Raw genomic sequence first — 24404 nt, 5'->3', positions numbered from 1 at the left:
GCGCTCCTGTCATTATTACAAAATAATAAATAAAATGCAGCCAAATAGTCCGGACGCGCTTTTAGATGCAATAAAAACTGCTATACTCCCGTTGCAAAATAAAATCGACTCGTTATGTGACACGGTAAACGAATTAAAGTGCGAAATACGTAAATTAAAAGCCGTTGACAATGTTCAAACGGACGACGCCATTACGCAGCATAACCGACCGGCCGAACAAAGAACAAGTTACGCCGCATCCTTATGCACTGGTTTGACGCCCCCAGCAGCCAAGCACGATACCTCCAAGACTACGGGGAAGCCAGTAAGAACTGCGGCCAAAATAACAAAAGAAAAAATAGCGCTCCAAGCAAAACCTCTTCAAGGACGACGACCCACTACGCGGGTACATAATGAACCCAACACAAGCCGCCTCAGCACCCCCGTGACACAAAAGATTAGTCCCAAAACTTCGACGGAGCCCTCAAGCTTACCTACGGCTGCCAGTGGTGATGAACAAAACAAATCGGACGAAAAAACTAACCAAAAAAGTAACCATAATAACCTACAAATCCGAGCCAGCGAGTCCGCATACAACCCACAAAACAACAACAACAGAAGAACCAAAACGGCAAAAACTATTCAAGGAACAGCCAAGGACACCAGCCTAGCAGGCATTGACCAAATAAAGTATTTACATGCATGCTACTTTAAGACAAGTACTACAGAAGAAAACATTTGTTCATATCTAAAATCAATTAACAATGACTATAGTTACACAGTGGAACTGATACCATCCAAACATGATACGTACAAATCATTTAAGATTGGAATACCTGCGTCAGCCTTCAGTATCTTTCAAGACCCAACGGTATGGCCAGTGAATATCTGCGTGTCGCCGTGGCAGCCCTTTTTGTTCAGAAAAGAACGCCGGCCAGCAGTACCCTAGTCTGCACCCGACTGGACCCCAAAAAACAATGTCAACAACACAAACGAAGCAATTCACTGTCATTCACCAGAATATAAACAGACTGAAAAACAAAACACAAAAATTAGAGTGCGAACTCCAACTCAAGAAAAACATTGACGTCATATGCCTATCTGAACACTGGTTAAAACAAGGCCAGATCGAAAAGGTGAACATCATGAACTACCAACTCAGTGCCAGCTACTGCAGACCCTCGCGCAACGGCGGTGGCGTCGCCATCTACTCCGAGACCTCACTACCTACCCTAGAAAGAAAGGAAGTGGCAGCCCTCAGCGTGGAAATGACCCTGGAGGCGTGTGCGGCCGAATATATAGGTATAGGCGTGCTCGTTGTATGTATCTATAGACCTCCGTCTCAGCCAGGTGAGCCAAACAACTTTACATTATTCATATCAAAGTTAAATGAAATTATCGAACTTCCTGTATTTCAACAAAACAAAATTATAATTGTAGGAGATTTTAATATCGACTTACTAACTAAAACTAACGAAAAAAAGGTCCTACTCGACCTAGTTAAATCAGCTGGCATGACGTCACTGGTGTCCTTCCCCACCAGAATTTGCAATACAACTAGCACTTGCATTGATCACGCCTATACCAATATTAAAAAAAACGAAGTGTTATGTGTAGAACCGTATGACATGCTTGTATCTGACCACAAATGTGTTTTAATTACTATAACTATACTAAGAGTGTTACAACTAAATACTGTCATTTGGAAAAGACTGTTTTCAGATATTAACAAATACAACTTCAACCTCTGTTTATATAACTACGACTGGGCATCTGTCCTAAATAATCAAATAAGTCCCGACATTATATTTAATTCTGTTATAAACATAATAATTAATTTTTATAATGCTAACTTTCCATTAAAAAAGTATCCCATTAAAAATTATAGCAAGGCATGGGTAAGCGAACCTGTTATTCAATTACGAAACCGCCTACGTCAAATAAAAACAGCGCTGCATAATAACAACAATAACTCGTCACATAGTCAATTATCTGCGGATACAGTGTTGGATCTCGAAACTAGGTACTCCAAAGAACTCTACGCCGCTCGTAAGCAACATTATAATGACATGATTTCAAATAGCAATAACATCTGTCAGACATCATGGCGCATAATTGCATCTGAAACAAGTAGCAACAATAATAAAAAAGATTCGCTGGATGTGTTGATAAGTGAATCAGCTGGTACGAGCGCCGAGCACCGGGCGGCGGCAGCCGCCGCGGCGCTGAACCGGTTCTACGTCGACGCGAACAAGACCACCTGCGCCTGCCCCGACATTCCCGCCGCGCTGTGTTATCTTAGTAAGTACGTAAACAAATATAATAAGCATATTGAAAATGAACCATTGCTCTTTCAATATATTGCCAAATCAATAAAACTGATCAAACGTAAAGACTCGAAGGATATCTACGATATGTCATCTCGTCTACTTGACATATTACCGACATTTATTATTGATATATTTTGTGACCTAATAAACAGATGTATAGATGCAGGTACCTATCCCAGCACGTTAAAAAATATCAAGGTACAACCGATATATAAAGGAAAGGGCGACCTTAACAGTTTGAAGAACTATCGACCCATATCGTTAATACCACTATTTTCCAAGGTCTTCGAGCGACTACTAAGTGAAAAACTAATGTCTCATTTTAACTCTAATAATTTATTAAACACTCAGCAGTATGCTTACCAACCCGGGAGATCAACCATCGACGCGGTGCGCGATGTAGTGACCAGGGTGACCGGCCACCTCGACGCCGGGCGACAGGTGGCAGCCATATTCTGCGACTTGTCGCGCGCCTTCGAGCTGGTTAGTCACCCTCTCATTTTATCCAAACTGGACCACTACGGAGTTACCGGCAGCTTCTTAAAAACGATAGCCTCCTTCCTAAACGGCCGGAAACAACTAACTTCCGTTCGCGGAGTCCGATCTGGTCTCCTGGAATTGGGGGACACTGCTGTTCCTCAGGGGTCCGTGATCGGAAATAACCTTTTTTCAATATTAATGAACGATTTTACAACCGCCACCAACGATGCGGAAATAGTGATGTTCGCTGATGACTGTTGTGTAATCGTTGCAGCTGAAAATCACATTCTACTCAAAACTAAATTGGCTAAAGTAATGGATGATGTAGCAAGGTGGTTCTCGGCCAACGGAATGATATTAAACGTTGAAAAAACTAACATACTCCGCTTCTGCTTGCGAGGTAACAGAGTACACGATTTAAATATAAGTTGCAACGGCCAATACGTCCCTCAGGTCGACCAAGTGCGATACCTAGGCCTGATTATTGACTCCGGGCTAACGTGGAGTCCGCACATTGATCAGCTATGTGACCGCCTGTCATCCGCTTGTTTCGCCTTGGGCAGACTCCGTCCCAGTCTAAACATTAATAATATTAAGAAAGCTTATTACGGCTACTTTCATTCAATACTATCATACGGAGTCGACCTATGGGGCGACGCTGCGGACCGACTAAGGCCATTCAAACTCCAAAAACGAGCGATTCGGTGTATATCTGGGGTCCCATGGGACCACCCAGCCCAGGAACTATTCAAACAAACAGGAATTCTTACCCTGCCGTGTCTATACATCTTCGAAGTGGCAAAATACGTAAGACGCAACATAACACAGTTCCCGACTCGTGGTAACGCCCGAGGTGCGAGTTCCAGGAGGCCTATTGAACTTAATCCACCCAAGACGCGACTTGCCAAATCCAGAAAGTGTATACATACGGTAGGACCTAAAGTATATAACAAAATCCAGCTGGAGTTGAAACAAACCACCAGCGACCAATGTTTCAATAAAAAACTTAAATCTAAACTGGTGTCTGACGCATACTACTCAATTGATGCCTTTTTCGAGACCCAACACTGTACCTAGTAAATAAAACTATATACCTACATATTAATAAACAACTAGTTCGCTGGCTCAGCCTTGCCTGCCCAACTACGTAAATATAATAAATAATTATAAGACTTAGCATTAAGCACTGTATGTACCTGACGTGTAAAATTATGTTTTTATCAATAAAGAATTGAATTGAATTGAATTGGTAAGAGCGTGCGACTTGCAATCCGGAGGTCGCGGGTTCGAACCCCGGCTCGTACCAATGAGTTTTTCGGAACTTATGTACGAAATATCATTTGATATTTACCAGTCGCTTTTCGGTGAAAGAAAACATCGTGAGGAAACCGGACTAATCCCAATACGGGCCTAGTTTACCCTCTGGGTTGGAAGGTCAGATGGCAGTCGCTTTCGTAAAAACAAGTGCCCACGCCAATTACTGGAATTAGATACCAAGCGGACCCCAGGCTCCCATGAGCCGTGGCAAAATGCCGGGACAACGCGAGGAAGATGAGTACTATTACTTATTATGTGGTGACACATCTAATATCGAGCTAACGATTAAAGATAGTACAGGTACGTGGTCACCCCGAGTAGTCATGTGAGGTGATCTGAGATAAATTTCAAATAATTCTTGTTCTAAGTTCTTGGGCGTTTATACAACTCACTCACTGTTTTATATTTCAGGTGGCGTTTGATCTCACTGCCAAGTACCCGCCTGTGGAGCCAAAAGCGTTCGCGGAAGGAAGGGTAAAGCTTTGGATTCCTCCGAAAACGGTGCCGTCATATTACGGCCGCTATATAGCGTTGACTGACGTCACTAGAACGTTGTCTATGTAAACAAGATGGCGCGGTTTCCTAGACGGCGTTACGTTACGTTGATTGCCAACGTAACGTAAGATGACGGCCGTCATGACGGTGTCGATAGTTTCGTGAACGTTTTATTAGCAGGGATCGGATATTCGGATTGATATTTACCTAAACTTGGCAAAATTCCGGAAATTGTTGCGAAAATATGGAGTCGGCTTCTTTTTTATTATAAGTTTAATAAATATGCTCCGGGACTCCGGGATCGCACGAAATGACATAAGATGGTACAAATTTACCTACATGTTTAGTTTATGGCTATTTTTGACAATTTTTGTAAGGAAATATGTTGTCACAGGAAACACAAAGGTCCGGGAATCCAAAGCACAAGTCGGTGTTGAAAAAGAATCCAAAATCCAAATCACCAAGCAAAGCCGAAACCGTTGTTGAATAGCCGAGTAGAAACGTAAAACCAAAGTAAATAATACACCCGAATGCATGTACAGTACAGCAACGAACGATCTATGCACTTTCGAAAACTATTAAATGAATAGTATTAATATTACTCTCAACACCCCACTTAATCTCTAAGATAAAGCCCACGTACATACCTAAAGTACACGTGGTGACGAATTTTCTTTGTATTGCCCGTCTTTTTTTACCTGCTATGCGTAAGACAATGGCGGTAGCAGAGATAGCGGAAGGGCAAAAATTTGAGACCACGGGCATAATGTCGTCCTTGAAACGTCGAAGGAAAACAATTTCTAAGGTACTCGTAGTTTTAAAAGTACTAGTACTCACGACAAGTTCCGTTAAACTAAGTTATGATAATGATACTTCGCTAGTTGAATAAATCTCAGGTACATTGAATTTAATATTTCTCCATAGTAAATTACATTAAATACATAATAAATAAGCGTATTAAAATGTTCAAATATGAGTTTAGATTGCCTTGTTACATTGTTAACAAATCCCGGGAAATCCCGGGAAATTTATTACGAAAATAAAGTTGAGTCCGTCTCCATACCGTTCACGCCGCCAAAGTTTAGGTAAATATCGATCCGAATATCCGATCCCTGTTTATTAGATAGCGGTGACGCCATTTTGGAATAAATGACACGAGATTTGAATAAGTGATTCCGTACTACGATTATTTTCCTCTTCTGATGATATTTCATCCTCCAAGTAAATTATAGATGATCAAGCAAATCTTGTCAGTAGGAAAAGGCGCGAAATTCAAATTTTCTATGGGACGTTATCCCATCGCGCCCACGGATTTAGAGTTAATAAACTGGATCGAGTACATTGACCAAAAAGTGTGTCCACATGAGAAGTCAAACTAGAGCCCTGCATCTCGTTCTAATTAGGGTGACCATAAGACATCTGTATGTGGGATATTAGGATAACATGGAATATATCAGTAGGGTGTGTCATTTTCTAAATAAAGTGAAATTTTAAGTGGTCAGGTTTTTTTTTCATTTGTAGTCGGCCTCTTTCGCACTCACTCATGGTATGTTCATAAGGGTAGGCTTCCCTTTTGTCCACTTCAGCTTTTTTTAAGTGTAAGCGTCATTGAAGATCTGTTTAGCAAATATGACGTTTTTTTAAAGTTGGTGCCTTTTTTCTATTGACGGAAATGTGTCCTACCTATAAAGAATCGATGTCATATATCAGTTTGACACACCTAACAAAATATTATGTATAAATGAGAGTCTGTAATGTTTAAGGAGTTAAGCACTTTGGTTTTAAATTTTGGCAATTGAAGGGATGTTTACAAAAACAACATACCTGACTACACTGGTTGACATCTGAAACGATTAACAATGTTCTTAAAAAAGTGTCAACCGGTCTAAGCAGTTATGTTGTTTTTGTAAACATCCCTTCAATTATTCTACAACAAATCTTAAATTAAACATGCCGAAATAAAGACATAAGGTACCTATTATGTTAAACTTACTTTTACATTACCTACGTTAATAATAAGAATTCTGTGAGACCGATTCAAAACGTGCCGACATCATAGTCACCCTAATGAGTTTGACAATGTTGTCTTGTATTTTTATAGTAAAATGTAATAATTGTGGCTTTCTTGTGAAACAATATTCCACAATTAGCAATTATTTCACTCCAACAACCTTTAACACAACATTTCTTCACAATTTTTAAGAAATTTCGCATTCACGTGTTTTGAAGAAATGTCCAGTGTTGCCAGGGCTCTGGAGTCATAAGTTACGTTTCGTTTCCCTAAAAGTCACGTTTTTGCTGCTTAAGTCACATTTTTATAGTATGATTTGGTAAACCGATTTAGTTAGAAAAAAATCAGAAAATAATATTTTTCACAAAAAATCTACTAACCTTATATGATTTTTCTTTATACTTAATGCTATTTGTGATCGATTTCATGAATTGTAAGTTCCTTTTTTTTCTTTATTTTTTTCTTGTTGAAAACGAAAAAAAAAAAATTACGATAATAAGTTATTATAAAGTCAGTCAAATAACTTTGTCAGTAGAAGAGGGCGCGAAACTAAAATTTTCTATGGGAAAATAGACCCGTCGCGCCTACATTTTTTAAATTTGACGCTTTTTTCTCCTTACTGAAATGGCTTGACAGACTATAGTATAGGCCTGTCCAGACGAGGACAATTTTTCGCCGGTCTGATTGAATTGTCCGATTGGGTCGGGACGTGCGGACGCAAACGCCAATTTGGCTCGCCGATTATGACCGATACTACCGATACAATGGGGTGCGGACGCAAGAATACCAATTTGTGACTCTAGTTTTCGCGGTTAGGGGCATTTTTAGGGTTCCGTACCTCAAAAGGAAAAAACGGAACCCTAATAGGATCACTCGTGCGTCTGTCTGTCTGTCCGTCTGTCTCTCTGTCCGTCCGTCTGTCATAGCCTATTTTTTCCGAAACTACTGGACCAATTAAGTTGAAATTTGGCACACATGTAAATTTGTGACCTAAAAATGGACGTGTAACGTAAATAAATGACTTTTAAATATGGAGACCACTTTTGGGGTAAATGAGAAAATTAAAAAATAAAGTTTTTCAAACTATATCGTGTTACATATCAAATGAAAGAGCTCATTGTAAGAATCTAAATATTTTTTTTTATATAATTTTAGGATAAATAGTTTAGCAGTTATTCAAGAAAATAGGCAAAAAATTACCATAGTATATGCGTAAATAATTTACCCCCGGATAAAATTAATGGTTTTAGAGCGCTCTAAAATCTCAAAATGACTGATGCAGTACAATGAGTAGTATAGATACAGACTAAAAGAAATGAATCATTACACTAAAAAACTACTACTATCAAACTATATAACACCGTCACGTCAAGGTAACAAGTCTCATTTTGCCATGACTATGATAATAAACATGATTGTTGATGTAACGTCAACGGTCAGTGCAAGAGTCAAATTTAAAGAGCTTAGTAAACTTGGGAGAGTTCCTAAATAATACGAATTGCAAAAATAAACTTGTCCAAAAATCGACTATCTTAAAAAGTCACAAAAATTGCCTCAAAATCAAAAGTCACGCGCATGTCACACGAGCAGGTTAAAAGTCACGAAAAATGTGACTTTTGTGACCATCTGGCAACGCTGGAAATGTCATCAAGTTGGGGATACCAATTAATATTTAAAGTTACTACAAATTCTACCATACTAACATTTAGTTTTTTTTTGCTGTGTATGCGCTTGGTTTAATTAGTTAATAATATTGGCATCATAATTATTTACAAATTACTTAAAAGATATCGGAACTGTAGTCTGAATATAGCACTAAAATTGTATAAGAAGGTAATTAAATTCAGTAGTTTATTGATATAATTTCTACCACAATGGTATCTTTTTAACATTGGCAACATGTGCGAGTGAGACACAGGGCTCGGGTTTTTCTATCTCAAGTGGACCATTTTCTCTAGTCTGGTACGAACAACTTTCTGTCTCGGTGATAAGGTTCAAATTAGTATGGCAAAAAAAGTGACAACTCGCTCCAGTTTAAAAAATATAACTTCATGATCGCGCCTACATTTTTCAAATTTGCCGCTTTGACCTTGGTGGATGACGGTGTGTTATGACGCCGTGGTACTTTCCACATGTCGCCACCGTAAAGACGGCCGTCTTTTGCGGCCGCTATATGACGGCCGTCATATGACGGCACCGTTTTCGGAGGAATCCCAAGCTTAAGCTCCAAGACCTTTTACTATCACAAGACCGTGCACTGAAGATTTTTGACAAACCATATTGGAACCGTACTTAGCTAATGTTAAGGTTGATATTGCTTTGCTACAAACAAACGGGACGAGCGAGAGGATAGTCGAACGGAGTGTGTTCTTTTCTAACAACATGCCAAGGGAGTTACATCAAAACTTTTAATGAACAAAATATTCTCCCATTAAATTTTCTACAATAGTTGGTATGTAAATCGTTTCTAGGGATAAAATGCAAACTACATACATGCTAAGTTGTATGCTTTCTTCCGGTTGTGACGGTATTTTTAACTCACAAGTCAGACTATGTCTGTACGTATATTAAATCAATTCAATAAATGTAAAAAAAACGCTAAGGACAAATCCCCACCATTGAAGTCTGAGCGGGTCCCATCTTAATTAAAGTTTGATACCTACCCTATTGTGTTCAGATCCGTCCAATGGCCGCGCCAGACTTGTGCGCGGACGCCTACCACGGCAACAACAAGGAGACGGTTCTACTGAAGCCGTGCCAAGACGGGCTCAGCGAACAAGTGTGGGAGTTCAGCTGGCACAAGGACATCAAGTGAGTCAAACGTGAGGTCTAGGTCATCTAGCCTAGTGTTCAGATGTCGTGGCCTACCACGGCAACAAGGAGACGGTTCTACTGAAGCCGTGCCAGGACGGACTCAGCGAACAAGTGTGGGAGTTCAGCTGGCACAAGGACATCAAGTGAGTCAAACGTGAGGTCTAGGTCATCTAGCCTAGTGTTCAGATGTCGTGGCCTACCACGGCAACAAGGAGACGGTTCTACTGAAGCCGTGCCAGGACGGACTCAGCGAACAAGTGTGGGAGTTCAGCTGGCATAAGGACATCAAGTGAGTCAAACGTGAGGTCTAGGCCATCTAGCCTAGTGTTCAGATGTCGTGGCCTACCACGGCAACAAGGAGACGGTTCTACTGAAGCCGTGCCAGGAACGGACTCAGCGAACAAGTGTGGGAGTTCAGCTGGCATAAGGACATCAAGTGAGTCAAACGTGAGGTCTAGGTCATCTAGCCTAGTGTTCAGATGTCGTGGCCTTATTATGACGTTATTATGATGACGGTTTGGAGCGCTCTAAATGCACCTACAAAAAAAATGTTTTTTGCAGAGTGAAAACTAGGAGGATATGCTGGGACCTGCCGGAGTCTTTGCCCAACAGTCCTGTGCATCTATTCGACTGCCACCTCGGCGGCGGCAACCAGGAGTGGCGGTACGACCCGGTGAGTGTTCTGTTCTAACTATATATCTAGCGGCTTTCACCGAGGAAGGAAGAAATTGTCAAGTATAGGTGCCGCGTTCCCAGACACGGCGTGGTAGTGTTATAGTATTAGAACTAAATATACATGTAGGGCAAACATGCAGTTTTTATATCTAGCCTTATTGACTACACCACTTGAACTGATTTAGAGTTTTACGTAAGTATAATTATATGTGCACATACTATTGTCTTCGGTTACCGCGATAGTTACTCATGAAATAAAACTATTAAAACGGATTATCTTTACTTGAAAATAGTTGTAATTTAGAACTAGCCTTATGAATCAATTTTGCATGTATAACTAGCCTTAAAATTTATAGTTTATGATGTTTCATTGATTTTGTAAGTGGGTAGAGTGATTAGTGGTGACTAGTGGGTGGGTGGTTGATTTTGGGTGGGTGGGTGGGTGGATGGGTTTTTTGGGTTTTGCACAGTGTAGTTTTTTTCTCAGTCACCCGTTGACCACGAACTCTGTAAAGGGTTCGAAACGTCGGGATATAAATTCAATATACGCGATATAATCCGTTTTATTACCTTTATTTTATGTGTGTGCACGTTGACAGCGAACGGCGAAGATATATGCATATTTGATGCCGCTGCCTCCCCCGCACGGTGCTCCACTCGGAGATCTGTTAGATTTGGGGTTATAAACGATGTGTTCGATAGTCATTTATTTACTCCGTTGTCCCCAGAAAACGCACCAAATCCGCAAGTCGGCCTCAATATGCCTAGACAGCTCGGCGGCTAACCAGCAGTTGTTCGTATTCCCGTGCGACGCCAGCTCGGGGTCGCAGCGGTTCCTGGTCGATCAGGTGGACCACGCCGCGCTGGCGCGCTGGGACTCGCTGCACCTCGCCGTCACTGGGCCCGAGGTGCCCGACTGGTACATAGACCGCTAGCAGGTACGGGGGGAACTGACGGCCAACGAAACAATGTCAACAATCTGGCCGCGTAGCCAACGAGCCAATCGCTTACGCTCCGTAGCGATCGAAACGCAACTGTCTTACTAATACGGAAGAGCGATAGAGAGACACAAAGCGTTTCGTTGTCGAAGCGATAGCGATTGTCCGCTTGGCTAAGCCGCTAGGCCGGGTTGAAAAATAAGGGTGTCATTCTGAATCCCTAACAACGTTTGTCCTAAAGTCGCTTGCCCTAACTGGTTTGTCCTAATTGGCACATGCCCTAACGATCAATTGTCATAACGATTATTTTCCATAATGTAAGGTTCTGAAAAATGGTTAGGTTTTAGACCTTGCTGCCAGAAAAGTGGGTTAGGTTAGGGTTAGAACTGTGACCCTCGCAAAAAAGAAAATTAGCTTAATAACATTAGGATAAGCAATCAATAATTAGGGAAACCAAAATTAGGGTTTTTAGTGTTATGACAACTGATCATTATGACAAACAATATTAGGGAATGCAAAGATAGGAGAAAAGACTAGGGATTCAGATATAGATCCGAAAAATAAAGTACAAGCTAATATTATTAGTGATTTTACATACAAAATCACTAATAGTCTTAGCTTGTATTTTGCAATAAGCCCCTGACCGTTATCCTCAGGCAGTGGGGCGGCACTCCTCCTTTCGGGCATTCTCGGTTCCGTGCGGCTCAGCATTGCTCCGAGAATTATGACGTCCCTTTGCGTGCAAGACCATAGATACGATAATGACTTGAATTTTGACAACCCTAAATAGCCGAAAGGGACTGCATGATTCGTCCCTGAATCGCTGTCAAACTTCGGTTTTGTAGGAAGTGTCCTTTCCTATTAGTCCTATTATTTATTCTGTGCCTCGGGCCACGGAACGCACGCTCCGAGCTCATTAGCTCTTTTGCCTCACCTCACCCAGATCAGATCGTCGCTCTACTGGTCTCGCTGGAGCACAAACTCAGGAGTAGTGAAATAAGATAAGATCCTGGATATCCCCAAGCTACCACCCGCCACATGGCCATCTTGTGTAAGGCCTGAGTGGACGCTCGAAGCGGAGCGTTCGGCGGGGCGTGCAGCGTGGCGTCGGGCTCACAAGTGATGTAAGCAGCGTGCACTAAGGCCGCTCCTATACGCTTGCATTTGTTTAACATGCACGCCGCACGCCCCGCCCCGCTGTACGCCCAACTCGAGCGTCCACTCAGGCCTTACACTAAATAATCCTCTATGAAACTTGGTACCCGGTTTACCAATTTTGAGACATCTCAAAGCAAAGAACCGAGTGATTGACAGAAAAGTACTCCGCTGTAGGTAAGTGTGGTAGGACCTAAAACTAGTCAAGAATGCGTCCTGAATAAACATTGCGTTGCATTTAAATAACGGTGAAATGAGTTTTGGTACCGATTGTATATTTTTTGACCATAATATTTTGCAACAACTCAAAACAACTTGCCTTTTGGTGTGCACTGACCGACATGAAATTTTGACTCTTTTTGCGTAATCTCTTTTTTATGTACAACTTCAATAATAATGGCCCGTGTAATAATAATGTGTGTGTATTGATAGTAATAATACATGCGATAGAATCCGTTTAATTTTGTTTTATCCAACAAATGTGTCTTTCAACAAACCTTTCTTTTTCGATATTAATTTATTTATAATACGTAGATAGGTAGTAAATAAATAAGATTATTATTTTTATTAAGTTTGTGCCTTCATTTAGAATTTTTATTATTACAAAGTTCTTATAAAACTCGAATACAAACATATAAAAACAATAAAAAAGTCTAACCTAGTGTGATGCCAGCATTTAAAGTAAATGAATAACATTTTTATTGTGATGATCCAAATATTAAAATGACTTTATTTTTTTACAACGGGTACTTACTTACTCTTATGTTATGTTGTATGTTTATTATATTTAGAAGTTTAAATTCAGTTTATGTAAATTTAATGTTTTAAAGTAATGCGTTGATAGTATAATATGTGTGTTGGTAGTCATTTTTGTAACCGATTGTATCCCTGCGTTCATATTTATTTAAATTGTTTTGTGTTGTGTTACGTAGTCTAAATTTTGGATTCTTTTTTGGTACCTAGTATTATAGTAATATTCAAAGGATTACTTAAGGACCTGCAATTTAGATATTGTTTACAGTCAAGCACAAAAAGATAAGATTTTAGATATATACTTTATTTTTACTAACTTTATAAAGATAATTTAACAGTATTTGTATTTATAGTATATAATTATACAACTAACTGGGGTTGAGAACAGTAACGCAGTCCTGGGGCCCGTTTCTCAAAAGCTTGTAACTTGTAATACAAGTGGAAGTCTCTAAAACTGCCAAAAAGTGACATCCGCTTGAATTGCAAGTTACAAGATTTTGAGAAACGGGCCCCTGCTTGCAAAAATAAAAATATATATTTTTAATTGTTTTAACGGTAGCCGTACTGTATAGGTACTTTTATGAGGCTACGGATTTAGTGCAATAATGTTTGTAAAGTATTTTTTATACGTATTTTTGTTTTATGAAACGCTTTTGTGTTTATATTTAATGGAAATGTTGAACTGAGTAAGACTTCTATCGAGTTAAATTCGTAAAATTGAACGTGTTTGGAATTACAAAGAGCTAGAGTAGTTAGTATTATGTCAAAATAAGTCCTTATTATGTTTTTATTTTGTATTATTGAGAAAACGACAGCACTTGTTAGAGATATCATATTTATAAAAAGATGTATCTTTTAGCACTTGTTTTACCTATTTTCTTAGAGAAGTCATTTAATAATAAATTAGCTAAGTAAAATGTTAACACAAAAAAGTTACATATTATTTTTGAGTAAGTGAGAATATTAGTATAAACTAGGTTTATCTAGAAGCTTTAGATATGGTGTAGTGCGAATGGGCTTCTTGTCATACAGAAAGAAATGTTTATAATAAAGATTATTACTAACCATAAGATAGCAGTCATTAAACCGTTCCTCCCGAAAATATAATTTTTATTTATTTATTTCATTTATTGATAATAACGGTACAGATATTACAGTTGCTCTATGCGATAGTGTAGCAAAAAGTAATCTAGAGACATATATATATAAAACTATTATTATAGATCTCCCAATATCTCTATTCAATAAGGCAAATCTGTATGGCAATAAGATTTATATTCGTATGTCATTCTGGCACGCATATCTGTAACATGTTACATATCACTAGTTGTACGCAATCACTTACAAATTGTAATAAATTATTTTTATTACTTGGATATTTGTTTGTTTTATTGAAAACCTGAGGCCTAATTGCATAATAACATAAAATATAAAGCTAATGCTAGCTAGCTAGGTTTGGTGGTAATTACTGGGAATCATTTTTCCCAGTAGTTACCAGTGGTAAAAGGTGGAAAAAAATTCCCAGTAGTTACTACTGGTAACAACTTGGTGGTAACTAGTGGGAATATCCCGCCGCGCAGGTGATGCGCTCACGCTCTCTGCCGCCGCGTTGCAGTATAACGTTTTATTCAGGTGGAATGAAGAAAAAATGCCATATAATTTAATATTTTTATTACATATTCCATTAGAATACTTTCTATGTTATTATTGTACATGCTGTCGCACGCACTTCTAGCGAGTACGGAACTCTTTACACATCCAGAGTCTTAAAGGGGCTACGCTTCTCTACTATAGTACAGGTAAATGCAGTTCGGATCCCGGACTATGCTACGCCTCCCGACTATGTGAAGCGCTCTATTACAACTAGAAGCCGAGTCTATTGCTTAGAAACATTTATGATAATTGATAACGACAGTACAAAAAGGCAAGTTCGGAAACGAATGGTTTCTAATACAAAGTTATTTTGTTTCGGAAAGCGTAAACAATGCTAATGTTGCCATTCCACTAAGGGGGAGATGAACGGAGCTTAGAAGAGACAGGCGGCCTAGCCAATGTGACAATCGCTTGCGCTTAGTCATCGAATCGCTTGGTGTCTCTCTATCACTCATATTAGTGTGACAGTGACAGTTGCGTTTCGAACGCTACGGAGCGTAAGCGATTGGCACGTTGGCTAAGCGGCCTGATTTCCACCAATAATCCACATCTCTTCGCTCTGCTGGATAACAACTAATGCCATTGGCTATATCCCGCACGTCTCCTCTTATCTCCGCTTCAGTAGAAAGGTACCCTTATGGCGACACGAATCATGATGTTATAATTTATGTAACTATGACAAGTATTATGGTAATAACGTAGTTATTGTTGTTTGTACAGTCGCCATCGGATATATCGGAGCTGCCGAGGTGCTCAAAAATATATGATAACGCACTCTAACGCCTTGACAATAGAGGCGTGTTCAGATATTTGTGAGCACAGGTACACACAGTTTTACAGTCGGCAGCAAAAACATCTCGACTGCAATTACATTGATAACTCGTCTATTTTTGATTGCGTTATATTATAACTGTAAGAAGCCTAGATAGGTATTCTTGCATCTGATTGTACAGTCAGTGCCATGCCTTAAGTATCCAGGCATTTTAGGCAAGTAGGCATGTCACCTGCATACTCAAGTCAGGGCACTGATACTACGGTTATTTTTGTAAGCAGTTTGCGCCGACACGTATAGTGTGAGTTATCTGAAATGATGTTTTGCCCAAAAAATCATTTCAGATAATTCATACTATAGCGACAAAGTTTATGATCCAACATTATTGCTCTTGGGTGTTCTATGTATTATTATTTGGCAAATGGCAGTGCCATCTTTTGACATTAAGACCAGTAATTAAGTATTAAAAAATCATTACTTGTATAGATGTTTGACGCCATTGAAAATTATTTAAGCGATATTGCAAAACGATTTGTCCTAACGACAAATCGTATAATAATAATAAAACTTGATACTGCAGTTGTTTATTTTATGGCTAATTTTTAACAGATGTAGTAGTTAGTGATGTGTAGACCTGTGTCAGTATCAAGTGTTATTATTACAGATACAGATCATGTAAATACATTCGAGCCGCAGTCGCCTGTGGAGTAGATCCTAGAGCCTCTCTGCCGATATATTACACCATATCCTAACTTAGAGGGTAAATTATAAATAATTCCAAGCGTAAAGATATGTACAATATTTTTACAGATTACATCTCAACTTTAAGTACCTATTTACAAATTAGAATTCTTTATACATTATAAAAAAGAACTATACCGCTCTAGTTTTATATCACCGCGAAATCAATAACTACATTCACAATAGATATATATTTCATTATTATTAATTAATTTAAATAAAAATACACCTTATAGTTAAATAAATGATAAGACGTATTACATTACGACGTATTGCTTTTTTAGTCACATATTCCAAAAATATCACCTTATTCGCTGGGCCGCCCGGCCGCCGGGTGCCATAGTTCCCACCTCAACAATTTCTGTATCAAATATTAACGTCCACCTCAGTCAACTAGCTACTTAGTACCTCTAACACAGAGTAGACACCACAATTTAAATGATTCACATTTATGGACATACACTATCAACTACAGTTATAAATTACTCCTTGCTCGCTGACTTACTGTAGAGAAATTCACAAATCACAAGTTCGGACACTAGACTGCGCAAAAACACACTGAGACGCTCGACAGCAACTTTAAATTATAAATTCATTTTAAAAACAATTCATTATAAATGATAAATTCAATGATAAATAATAAGGTATATAATATTGGGTATAGGAATAAATATGACTGACCGTTTCAGTTTTGCTTTTGAGCAGTCCATGAGCGAAAAACATAAAAAATAGTATTAAGTCTCAGTCTCTAGAAACGTGCGTATTAGAATGATAAGTCAGCAAGAAGCCTCTACATGTAAAACTACCCTTTTTATTGCACAACACATGCAGAAGTACGTATTAACGTTTTATGTAATTAAATTATTATATTAACTTTATTTGTCTATTTAGATTGAGGCCATTCTAATGGGATTACTGTATCGCTAGTTAGAACTCTGTCTCTCCGAGTGGGCCCTACCACTACGCGAGCGTGTATTGTATACTCGACCTACCGACGAGGTTCTAGAGTCTAGAGTAGAGTAGCTAGCGTTGGGGTCTTTCGATTTCATGTCAGAGGCGCTTTTATAAAAAACATTAGGTATAAAATATTGCTTAAATAGTAATAGTATTGCGAAGTAAAAAAAGACCTTAGGTCTAATATTTAAAGGAACAACTACGAGACTAATAAAAATAGTATTTACAATTAACCAAATTACAATATGGATAGCATGAGATATTTGGCTACAATGTGATAGGGCTACATTTTCGTGTAAATAATAATTCTAAGTGACGAGAGTATATCGATAAAAATATGTAGGTACTACTAAAATAATCTTTAAAAGGGTTAAAAATTGTGATCGTATGAGTATTTTGGTTTATTATGTTCAGTTCATCGTTCATTATTATATCTTTATTATTATTTTATCTTTATGACCCGGTACCCTGTGAGAGTCGTTCGTGAGATTCGTTTTTTCAGTCCGAGAATGAGTATAGGGCGAAAATATATTAGAAATAAGCTACAACAAGGGGATCAAAATAATTGACTCGCCTAAGTACGCAAAGCGGGTAACGAAACGCTCCACTATGGCCTATAAACGTAATCTTCCCACATCGGATCGATCCGGAAACATTCCTACTCTCCCTTCACAATATCCCGCTATCCGATCACTTCCATCACAACTCATCCCCAAAAGGCCGACAGCTTCAGTCCTATAAAAATAAATCTAAGCCGTTACGAATCCGGAACGTTCCAAATTCGAAACGGGGTCGTCATGGCACGTTCAGACAGATCACGAGCGGTGTCGCGAGCGGCCGCTCTTTCTCCGTTTCCGCCGTCCGTCGCGGACGAAGACGATGTTGGCGGGGTCGTCGGCCAGCTGCGGGTACCTGGAGACGGAGTGCACGTCGCGGGCGGCCCAGCCGTCGACGACGCCGTGCGAGATGAGCTCCTCCTTCTCCTCCTCGGTCCAGGCGCCGCGGCCCTCCCAGCCGGCCGCCACGAGCGCCTTCTCGCGCTCCCAGGCGCGCGCCGCCGCGCGCTTGTGCGCGTGCTTCAGCAGCTTCAGCCGCTCCGCCGCCGGCTCCACGCCGTACCGCAGTACGATCACCGCCTGCGCCGACCCCTTGCCCACCGCGTGCACGCGGACCTGACAAATGAAAGAAGCTTTTAGTGTTTTCCCACCGTTTGCTTATAAAGCATAAAATCTTTCATACTTTAAACCCTCTTAAGATGCACTGATACGACTTTTGCAATGACGTCATCTCAAAACTTTTGGTTTTCCAATTAAATTCACTTTCCGTCCGTCTCCTTGCAAAATCCAAAATCCAAAAATGCTATATCCAAAAATGTGGGCACAAAAGTAGTATTTTTTTACTAAAATAGATTGATTTGCCTTATTGTATCATTTTCTTTTAGTACTTGACTTCTATTTTCAATTTTAACCTTTTAACCGCCAACAATTTTTGATCGAACGTGCTCGTGTCGTCACCGACAGTAATTGTACCACGCAGAGTAAGGTTGGCATAGTTACGGGAGTTATAAATGTGCCGTAAAAACCAAATCAGATCTTTGTCTTATTTATCAGACTGTGGCGAAATGAGCTGGATATGTAATGTCTTATATATCAGACTCTGGCGGTTAAAGGGTTAATTAGTCTTCATGATAAAAAACATACCTCTAAGCCTTGGTCATTCGTTTCATCCTGCGACACGTTGAACTTCCCAGACAACCGCCTCAGCTCCTCCATATCATCTCTGATCTTCAGCGAATTATCTTTGACGAAGTAGAAGACGTCCTGATCGTGTATGCTGAAGTGTACGTCGAGGAAGTAGGAGTTGTTGAATACTGTGGTGATGACGTCCTCGACGACGCTGTTAGCGCCGTCCGCCACGCTGATGTACGCGCGGCCGTCCACGCGCGAGATCAGCACGCCCGACCCGAACACGCCGCGCTTGTACGACACGCGCGGCAGCAGGTTGCGCGTGATCGGCTCCATCTTGAGGAGCGGCGTCGGCACGAAGTCGATGTCCGACAGTTTGTCGTTCACCTACAATGAACAGACAAACTATAGGTTAAGGTAAACATTTCGTTTAATTAACAAAAGTGAAGGTGAACGATCAAAATTATGGATGTGCAAGTTGCGGAAAGTTTCCAAAAAGTTTGTAAAGTTCTTGAACAATTCAGGAAACATTCATTTTGGGAATGGCAAATTTCGATTCCCATACAAAAATTAGAGATTGTTTCAAAAAGTTACAAATGTGGAAATTTCGGAATTTTGAGTACCTATAAGGGTAGTTCGACACTCGATTGGACTCACCTTCTCAATGATGCACTGAAGACCAGACATCACACCGAAATCGGGCGCCAAATGCGGCGCCGTCACGGAAGTTATCGGTTGGAAGATCATGTCGGCGATGTACCTCGATCCCATCATCTTGCTCAAGTCGTAGCCGTACAGCTCCAGCCAGCTGCCCAGGTTCGTCATGTACGGCACGTTCTGGTTCTTATTTATCGGATCGTTGTTCTTAAATCTGTAGATGAAAATATCCGTTGGAAGACTGAGTTTAGTCGCCAAGTGTTCCCAGCTTGGCGTCATCCATTGCCCTACTATCGGGTCGTACAGCCTGTTGTCCAGATAGACGAGATTCGTGTTGTAATCAAATATACCGCCGTGGAAGTCTACGGGCACGTAGAAACCGGGGTTGGTGTCTTTGATTATCTTTCCGAAGGGGCTGCGTTTGATTTCCTTTATGATTTCGCCGTTCACGTCGAACACTACGAGCGGCGAGCCGTTGTGGTCTGTGGCAACATAGAACCTCTGGTCTTCCGTTTCTATGCAAGTAAGGAAGTTTCGCTGGTCGTACAGGAACCTCACGGTCTTCTCGGCTTTAGGGTAGTGCATGTGTGTGATCAGATTAGGAGTTTGAGGATTGGTGTAGAAGAATTGGGTGACGTTATTCTTATCGTCCTTCCAGGCGACCAGACGGTTTCTGTTGTCGTAGTAGTACCACGTCTGGAATTTGTCCCTTTCGAAGGCATGCACGAACTGTCCTCGGGAATTGTAGCGGTATTTCTGTTCTCCCCTCCTGATAACGAAGCCTCGGCCGTCGTAGCTGCTGAACTCAATGTCGCCGTACTGGACGACCCTGTCGCCGATATCGTAGCCCAGGTACCGCTTCTCACCGTGCTCGATCACACCAATGACGTTACCGTTCTCATCGTAAACGTATTTCCAATCGTCTTCGGAGCCGACCACTTCCATGAGATGTCCGTCGAAGTTGTAACTGATTCGTTCGCTGGAAGACGTATCGCCGATCAGCATCTTTTTAGACTTGATTCTGTTTCTGGCGTCGTATTCAAGTTCGAGGCGGAAGACATCGAATGATTTAATATTCATGAGCACCGTTTTTATTCTGCCGTGGTCGTCGTAGTCGGTGATGGTGAAGTATTGCTTGCTCGTGTCTTGCATGACGGATCGATTGAACGTGTTCCTGTAGATCCTCAAGTCGCTTACTCCTTCTAAGGTACCCAAGTTTTGGTTGTACTTCAGCCTCAACTGGGGCATTTCCTTGCTGTTAATGTTAACGTCAATCGTTGAAAGCCTGGCGTTGCCATCATATTGATATTTTAAGTGGGCATTGTTAAGACCACTCTTGGAGTTGAATTTCACCTTCTCGTCTTTGAGAATGCCGGCGTGGTACTTATAGTCCTGTTTGAGATCGTAATCGGGGTCCGTTATTTCCACATTCTTCACCAGGTGAGTATTTTCGTGGTACACGTAGCGGATAGCGGACGCGCCAGCCAATATCGTCTCCAACTTGCCCGCCTGGTCGTACACGTACAATATCTTACCAGATTGGTGCGGGAAGATTTTAGCCAGAATGTGTCCGTCATCGTTGTACAGGATTTCATAAGGATGTCTGTTCATCGGCGAGAAATATTGGTACTTGAAATAGCCTAGTGAAGTCATAAGTGCGAAGGTGTGGATGTGTCCTCTTGGCGTGGTCAGGTTCTGGAGCGCGCCAGAATCGTCGTAGTCTAACAGATAATCGCTGCCTCTAGGAGTCGTGACCTTTAGTGGAAGACTAGTAAACATGTCCCTGAAGGAATAGGCCAAGGAAGACCCGTCGCCATATTTGATCTCGTGCAATCGGCCAGCTCGGTCGAATCCGTAGGTTTCATTAAGATCGCCCCATCTCCAGCTTGTGAGTCGGCTGAACCTGTCATACTCCAGTTCAACCTCGGCGAAGATACCATTCCGCGGTCCCCACTTCACGGGCCTGGCAGTTCTATCGTACGTGACGTTCAGTAACTCCACCTTATCATCCATGAACACGGCTACAGTAGAAGAGTCTCTATCGTATTCGAGCGTCAGAAGGTTCTCACCGTTCACTCTCAGCTTGCGACCGATCTGGGCCACGGCTTTGCTGCTCTTTCCTTTGTTAGATTGCAATCTGCGCAAGAAGTATCTCCATTCAAATCGGTTTGCTAAATCACCGCCAACTTCAGTTCTCTGCTTCGCGGGCACGGGGTAGCTTTCGCCTAAAATGGGATCTATTTCGGAGAGAATTGTGTACGGAACTGTGTCCGTTGAAATTACATGTCCCCACGGCATACTGGTGGAGATGCTACCGTCCGTAGAAATGATTGTCTTCTTTTCTGCTTCTCCGACCTTAGTGTTAACAGAAGAACCCTTAATGAGAATAGAAATGGGTCTCTTATTGTTTTCGCTCACCAGAACCGTGGCACCTTTAAGGCTCAGGTCGAAGGTCAGGTTTATGATTCTGCCGGTCGGGGTAACGGCTGAAGTCAGTCTACCGAACTCATCATACTTGTAGATATAGCTGCGTCCGGTGCTATCGTATTTAGCCTTAAGTAAACCGGTGGTACCGTGATAGTCGAATGTTACATTGAAATTGTCAGGTGTTCGTAATTCTTGTAACATTTTCATTCTGGACATCTTGAGTCTGCATTTCTGTCCCTTGGTGTTCTCTATCGAATTGACTTGGCTGGCATAATCACGTAAGAGGAAGACTTTGTTACCGGCCGCGTCGGTAACTGTGCTCAACTTGCCGTTGCTGGTGTTTACGTTGTAAGTGAACACATAGTTATTTTCTCCGGTCAGAATGTTCTTCGTCATTATGTGCTGGCCAAATCTGTTGAAAACGTAAACTTCCTGCGTATCGGGAGAATATATCTCATACTCTCTCGAACCACTGGCGTCGGGTATACTAGCCATGACTGATCGGATTCTGTAGTTCGCTTGGTCTGCTATGTGCACGATGCCGTCCGGGCTCACAATCACGGCTGAGATCGTATTGAATTTGGAATTGGAAGCTAGGAAATGATCCGCCTCGAAGCAATCGCAGCCACGTTCCAAACAGTTGCACTTAGATTCCGCGCCAGCATAAAGGGAGATTTTGCCATCAGTAGTTATCAAACGAACTCTATTTATTCTTTGAGAATCACTTTCAGCTACGTACAAGTCACCGGCAGCTCCGAAGGCAATGCTCTGCGGCATCACCAAAGTAGCATAAGTAGCAAGTTCCATATCATAGCCGGTCAGCGGCGACGGGCAGTGCAGGGGACGTCCAGCGATCACTTTGACCCTGCCATCCGGAGCCATCTGTAGAATCATATGGTCGTCGATAATATGAAGGCTGTTGTCCAAAGGATTAATCGCGAGTTCCGTGGGCCACCTCAAATGGACTTCCTCTACGCTTAAGGTGCCTTCGCAAGGGATCGGCTTCCAGTGCGCTCTGTGCATGTGATTGCCGATGACCGTGGTGATGATGCCATCTCTGTCGACCATACGAATGTTAGTTCCGTCGGCGAAGTATAGGACGTTGTCGATGGAGACCGCTACTCCTTTCGGGTAGGCCAGCTTGGCATCTCGGGCTAGAGCACCGTCGCCGCAGTGGGCCTCGTCTCCGGGCAGACATCTCTCGCCGGAGCCGACCACCGTCTCCCAGTTGTGCTCGGGGTCGCTGTAGTCCTCGGTGTTGCGGACTTTAATGATCTGATGGGATTCCGGGTCCGAGATGTACAGCATGCCGTCGAGCGGGGACAGAGCCATGTGGTACCGGTAGGAGACTCGAGTGGCGCTGCAACAGAAGAATAAAATTAAATATGAGATGATGTAGGTGGGCGTTTTTTTTTAAGTTGTCCCCTACACTTTTTTTTCAAATTTGGGATTTTTTATATTATTTCTACTCAGAATCATGAGCTCTTTCTATCCTAATAGGAGAAAAAAAACGCCCAGGTACGCCAAGCGAGAGGACTTCAAAAACTTATTTTAGAAGTTTTACTGTACAAAATCGGTGCAATACACTACGAGACGCACAACTCAGGGCACCCAGAGGATCGGGTCGATTCTCAGTCGACGCGACGAGTTTTCAATGGAGTACACGTGTGTATTTAAATTCTTGGTGCATCTATTTCCATAATCATCGGTTATCAAGGGACAAACAGAAGAATAAAGACTCACTTGAGTTTGACGAGGGTGACGACCTCGCCGTCGGGCTGGATCTTGCGCACCAGGTTGAAGTCGCCGACGTAGAGCGCGCCGCCGGGCGCCGCGGCGAGCGCCACGGGCGCCAGCAGCCGCTGCCGGCGCGCCGCGCCCGAGCACGGCGAGCACTCCAGCCCGCGCTGCCGCCCGTCGCCCATGGCCGTGATGATCAGCCGCGGCTTGTGCTTCAGGTACGTGTTCGTGCCGTCGCCCTTCTGCAGGATACCTGAGGAGGACACACAGAAACTTCAATCAATCGATACAAAGAATAAACTAGATATAAGTAACACAAGTAAAACAAACAAACAATAAAAAATAATAATAAATAACAGTAGGTATACAATTTCGATATGAGTGGAAAATGTCAGGTTAATTTAATACATTAGCAAAATATTCGTCGATAGAATAATATGGCCTATTTATAAAATATTCTTTCACTTTCACGTCAAATTATTTCATATCGTCACAGTCCCTTAGATCTTTGGTCAACTTATCACCGTCCTTATTTGTCTTTGGTTCATCTTCCGGTATACTGTAGTGGGAGTCGCACTTAGGTATAGAAACGGAGGAATCGCGAGTCAGAAACTTCATCTTCGGGTAGTCTGTCTAAGCTAGCTGTCGCTGTAAAATCTGGGCCGTAGTGAGAATCGCACTGATAGTTAAACGGGAGGACCGGTAGTTGAAGCTAAAGTGTCATTCAATAGAACTTGCTAACTATGTAAACAAACCACCATACTAAAATTGACACTGAATGTCAATTTACTAGTAACTTTTGTTTACATAGTTAGCAAGTTCTATTGA

The 24404-nt window shown here is 41.5% G+C and overlaps 2 protein-coding genes across 6 annotated transcripts in view; one reads left to right on the top strand and one right to left on the bottom strand.

Annotated features, from left to right (window-relative positions):
• The window catches only part of LOC134662839 (N-acetylgalactosaminyltransferase 6-like), a 28112-nt gene extending 17041 nt beyond the window's left edge, over window positions 1-11071 (top strand). Inside the window, exons 10-13 of the mRNA XM_063519162.1 lie at window positions 4518-4580; window positions 9290-9423; window positions 9988-10099; window positions 10830-11071. Of these exons, the coding sequence (XP_063375232.1) occupies window positions 4518-4580; window positions 9290-9423; window positions 9988-10099; window positions 10830-11036 (516 nt within the window). The 3' untranslated portion in view covers window positions 11037-11071. The remainder of the gene's footprint in view (window positions 1-4517; window positions 4581-9289; window positions 9424-9987; window positions 10100-10829) is intronic.
• A 6024-nt stretch (window positions 11072-17095) lies between these two features.
• The window catches only part of LOC134662745 (teneurin-m), a 333160-nt gene continuing 325851 nt past the window's right edge, over window positions 17096-24404 (bottom strand). For all 5 annotated transcript variants that reach the window (XM_063519017.1, XM_063519020.1, XM_063519021.1 and 2 more), the window contains 4 exons: window positions 23580-23829; window positions 19410-23196; window positions 18768-19139; window positions 17096-18239 (listed from right to left, as the gene is read on the bottom strand). In XM_063519017.1, the coding sequence (XP_063375087.1) occupies window positions 17883-18239; window positions 18768-19139; window positions 19410-23196; window positions 23580-23829 (4766 nt within the window). In that variant the 3' untranslated portion in view covers window positions 17096-17882. The remainder of the gene's footprint in view (window positions 18240-18767; window positions 19140-19409; window positions 23197-23579; window positions 23830-24404) is intronic.

This window comes from Cydia amplana, chromosome 3 (genome assembly GCF_948474715.1).
Source record: "Cydia amplana chromosome 3, ilCydAmpl1.1, whole genome shotgun sequence".
NCBI lineage: Eukaryota > Metazoa > Arthropoda > Insecta > Lepidoptera > Tortricidae > Cydia > Cydia amplana.
Note: the sequence above shows the minus strand (reverse complement) of the source record. Positions and strands in the feature narration are given on the sequence as shown.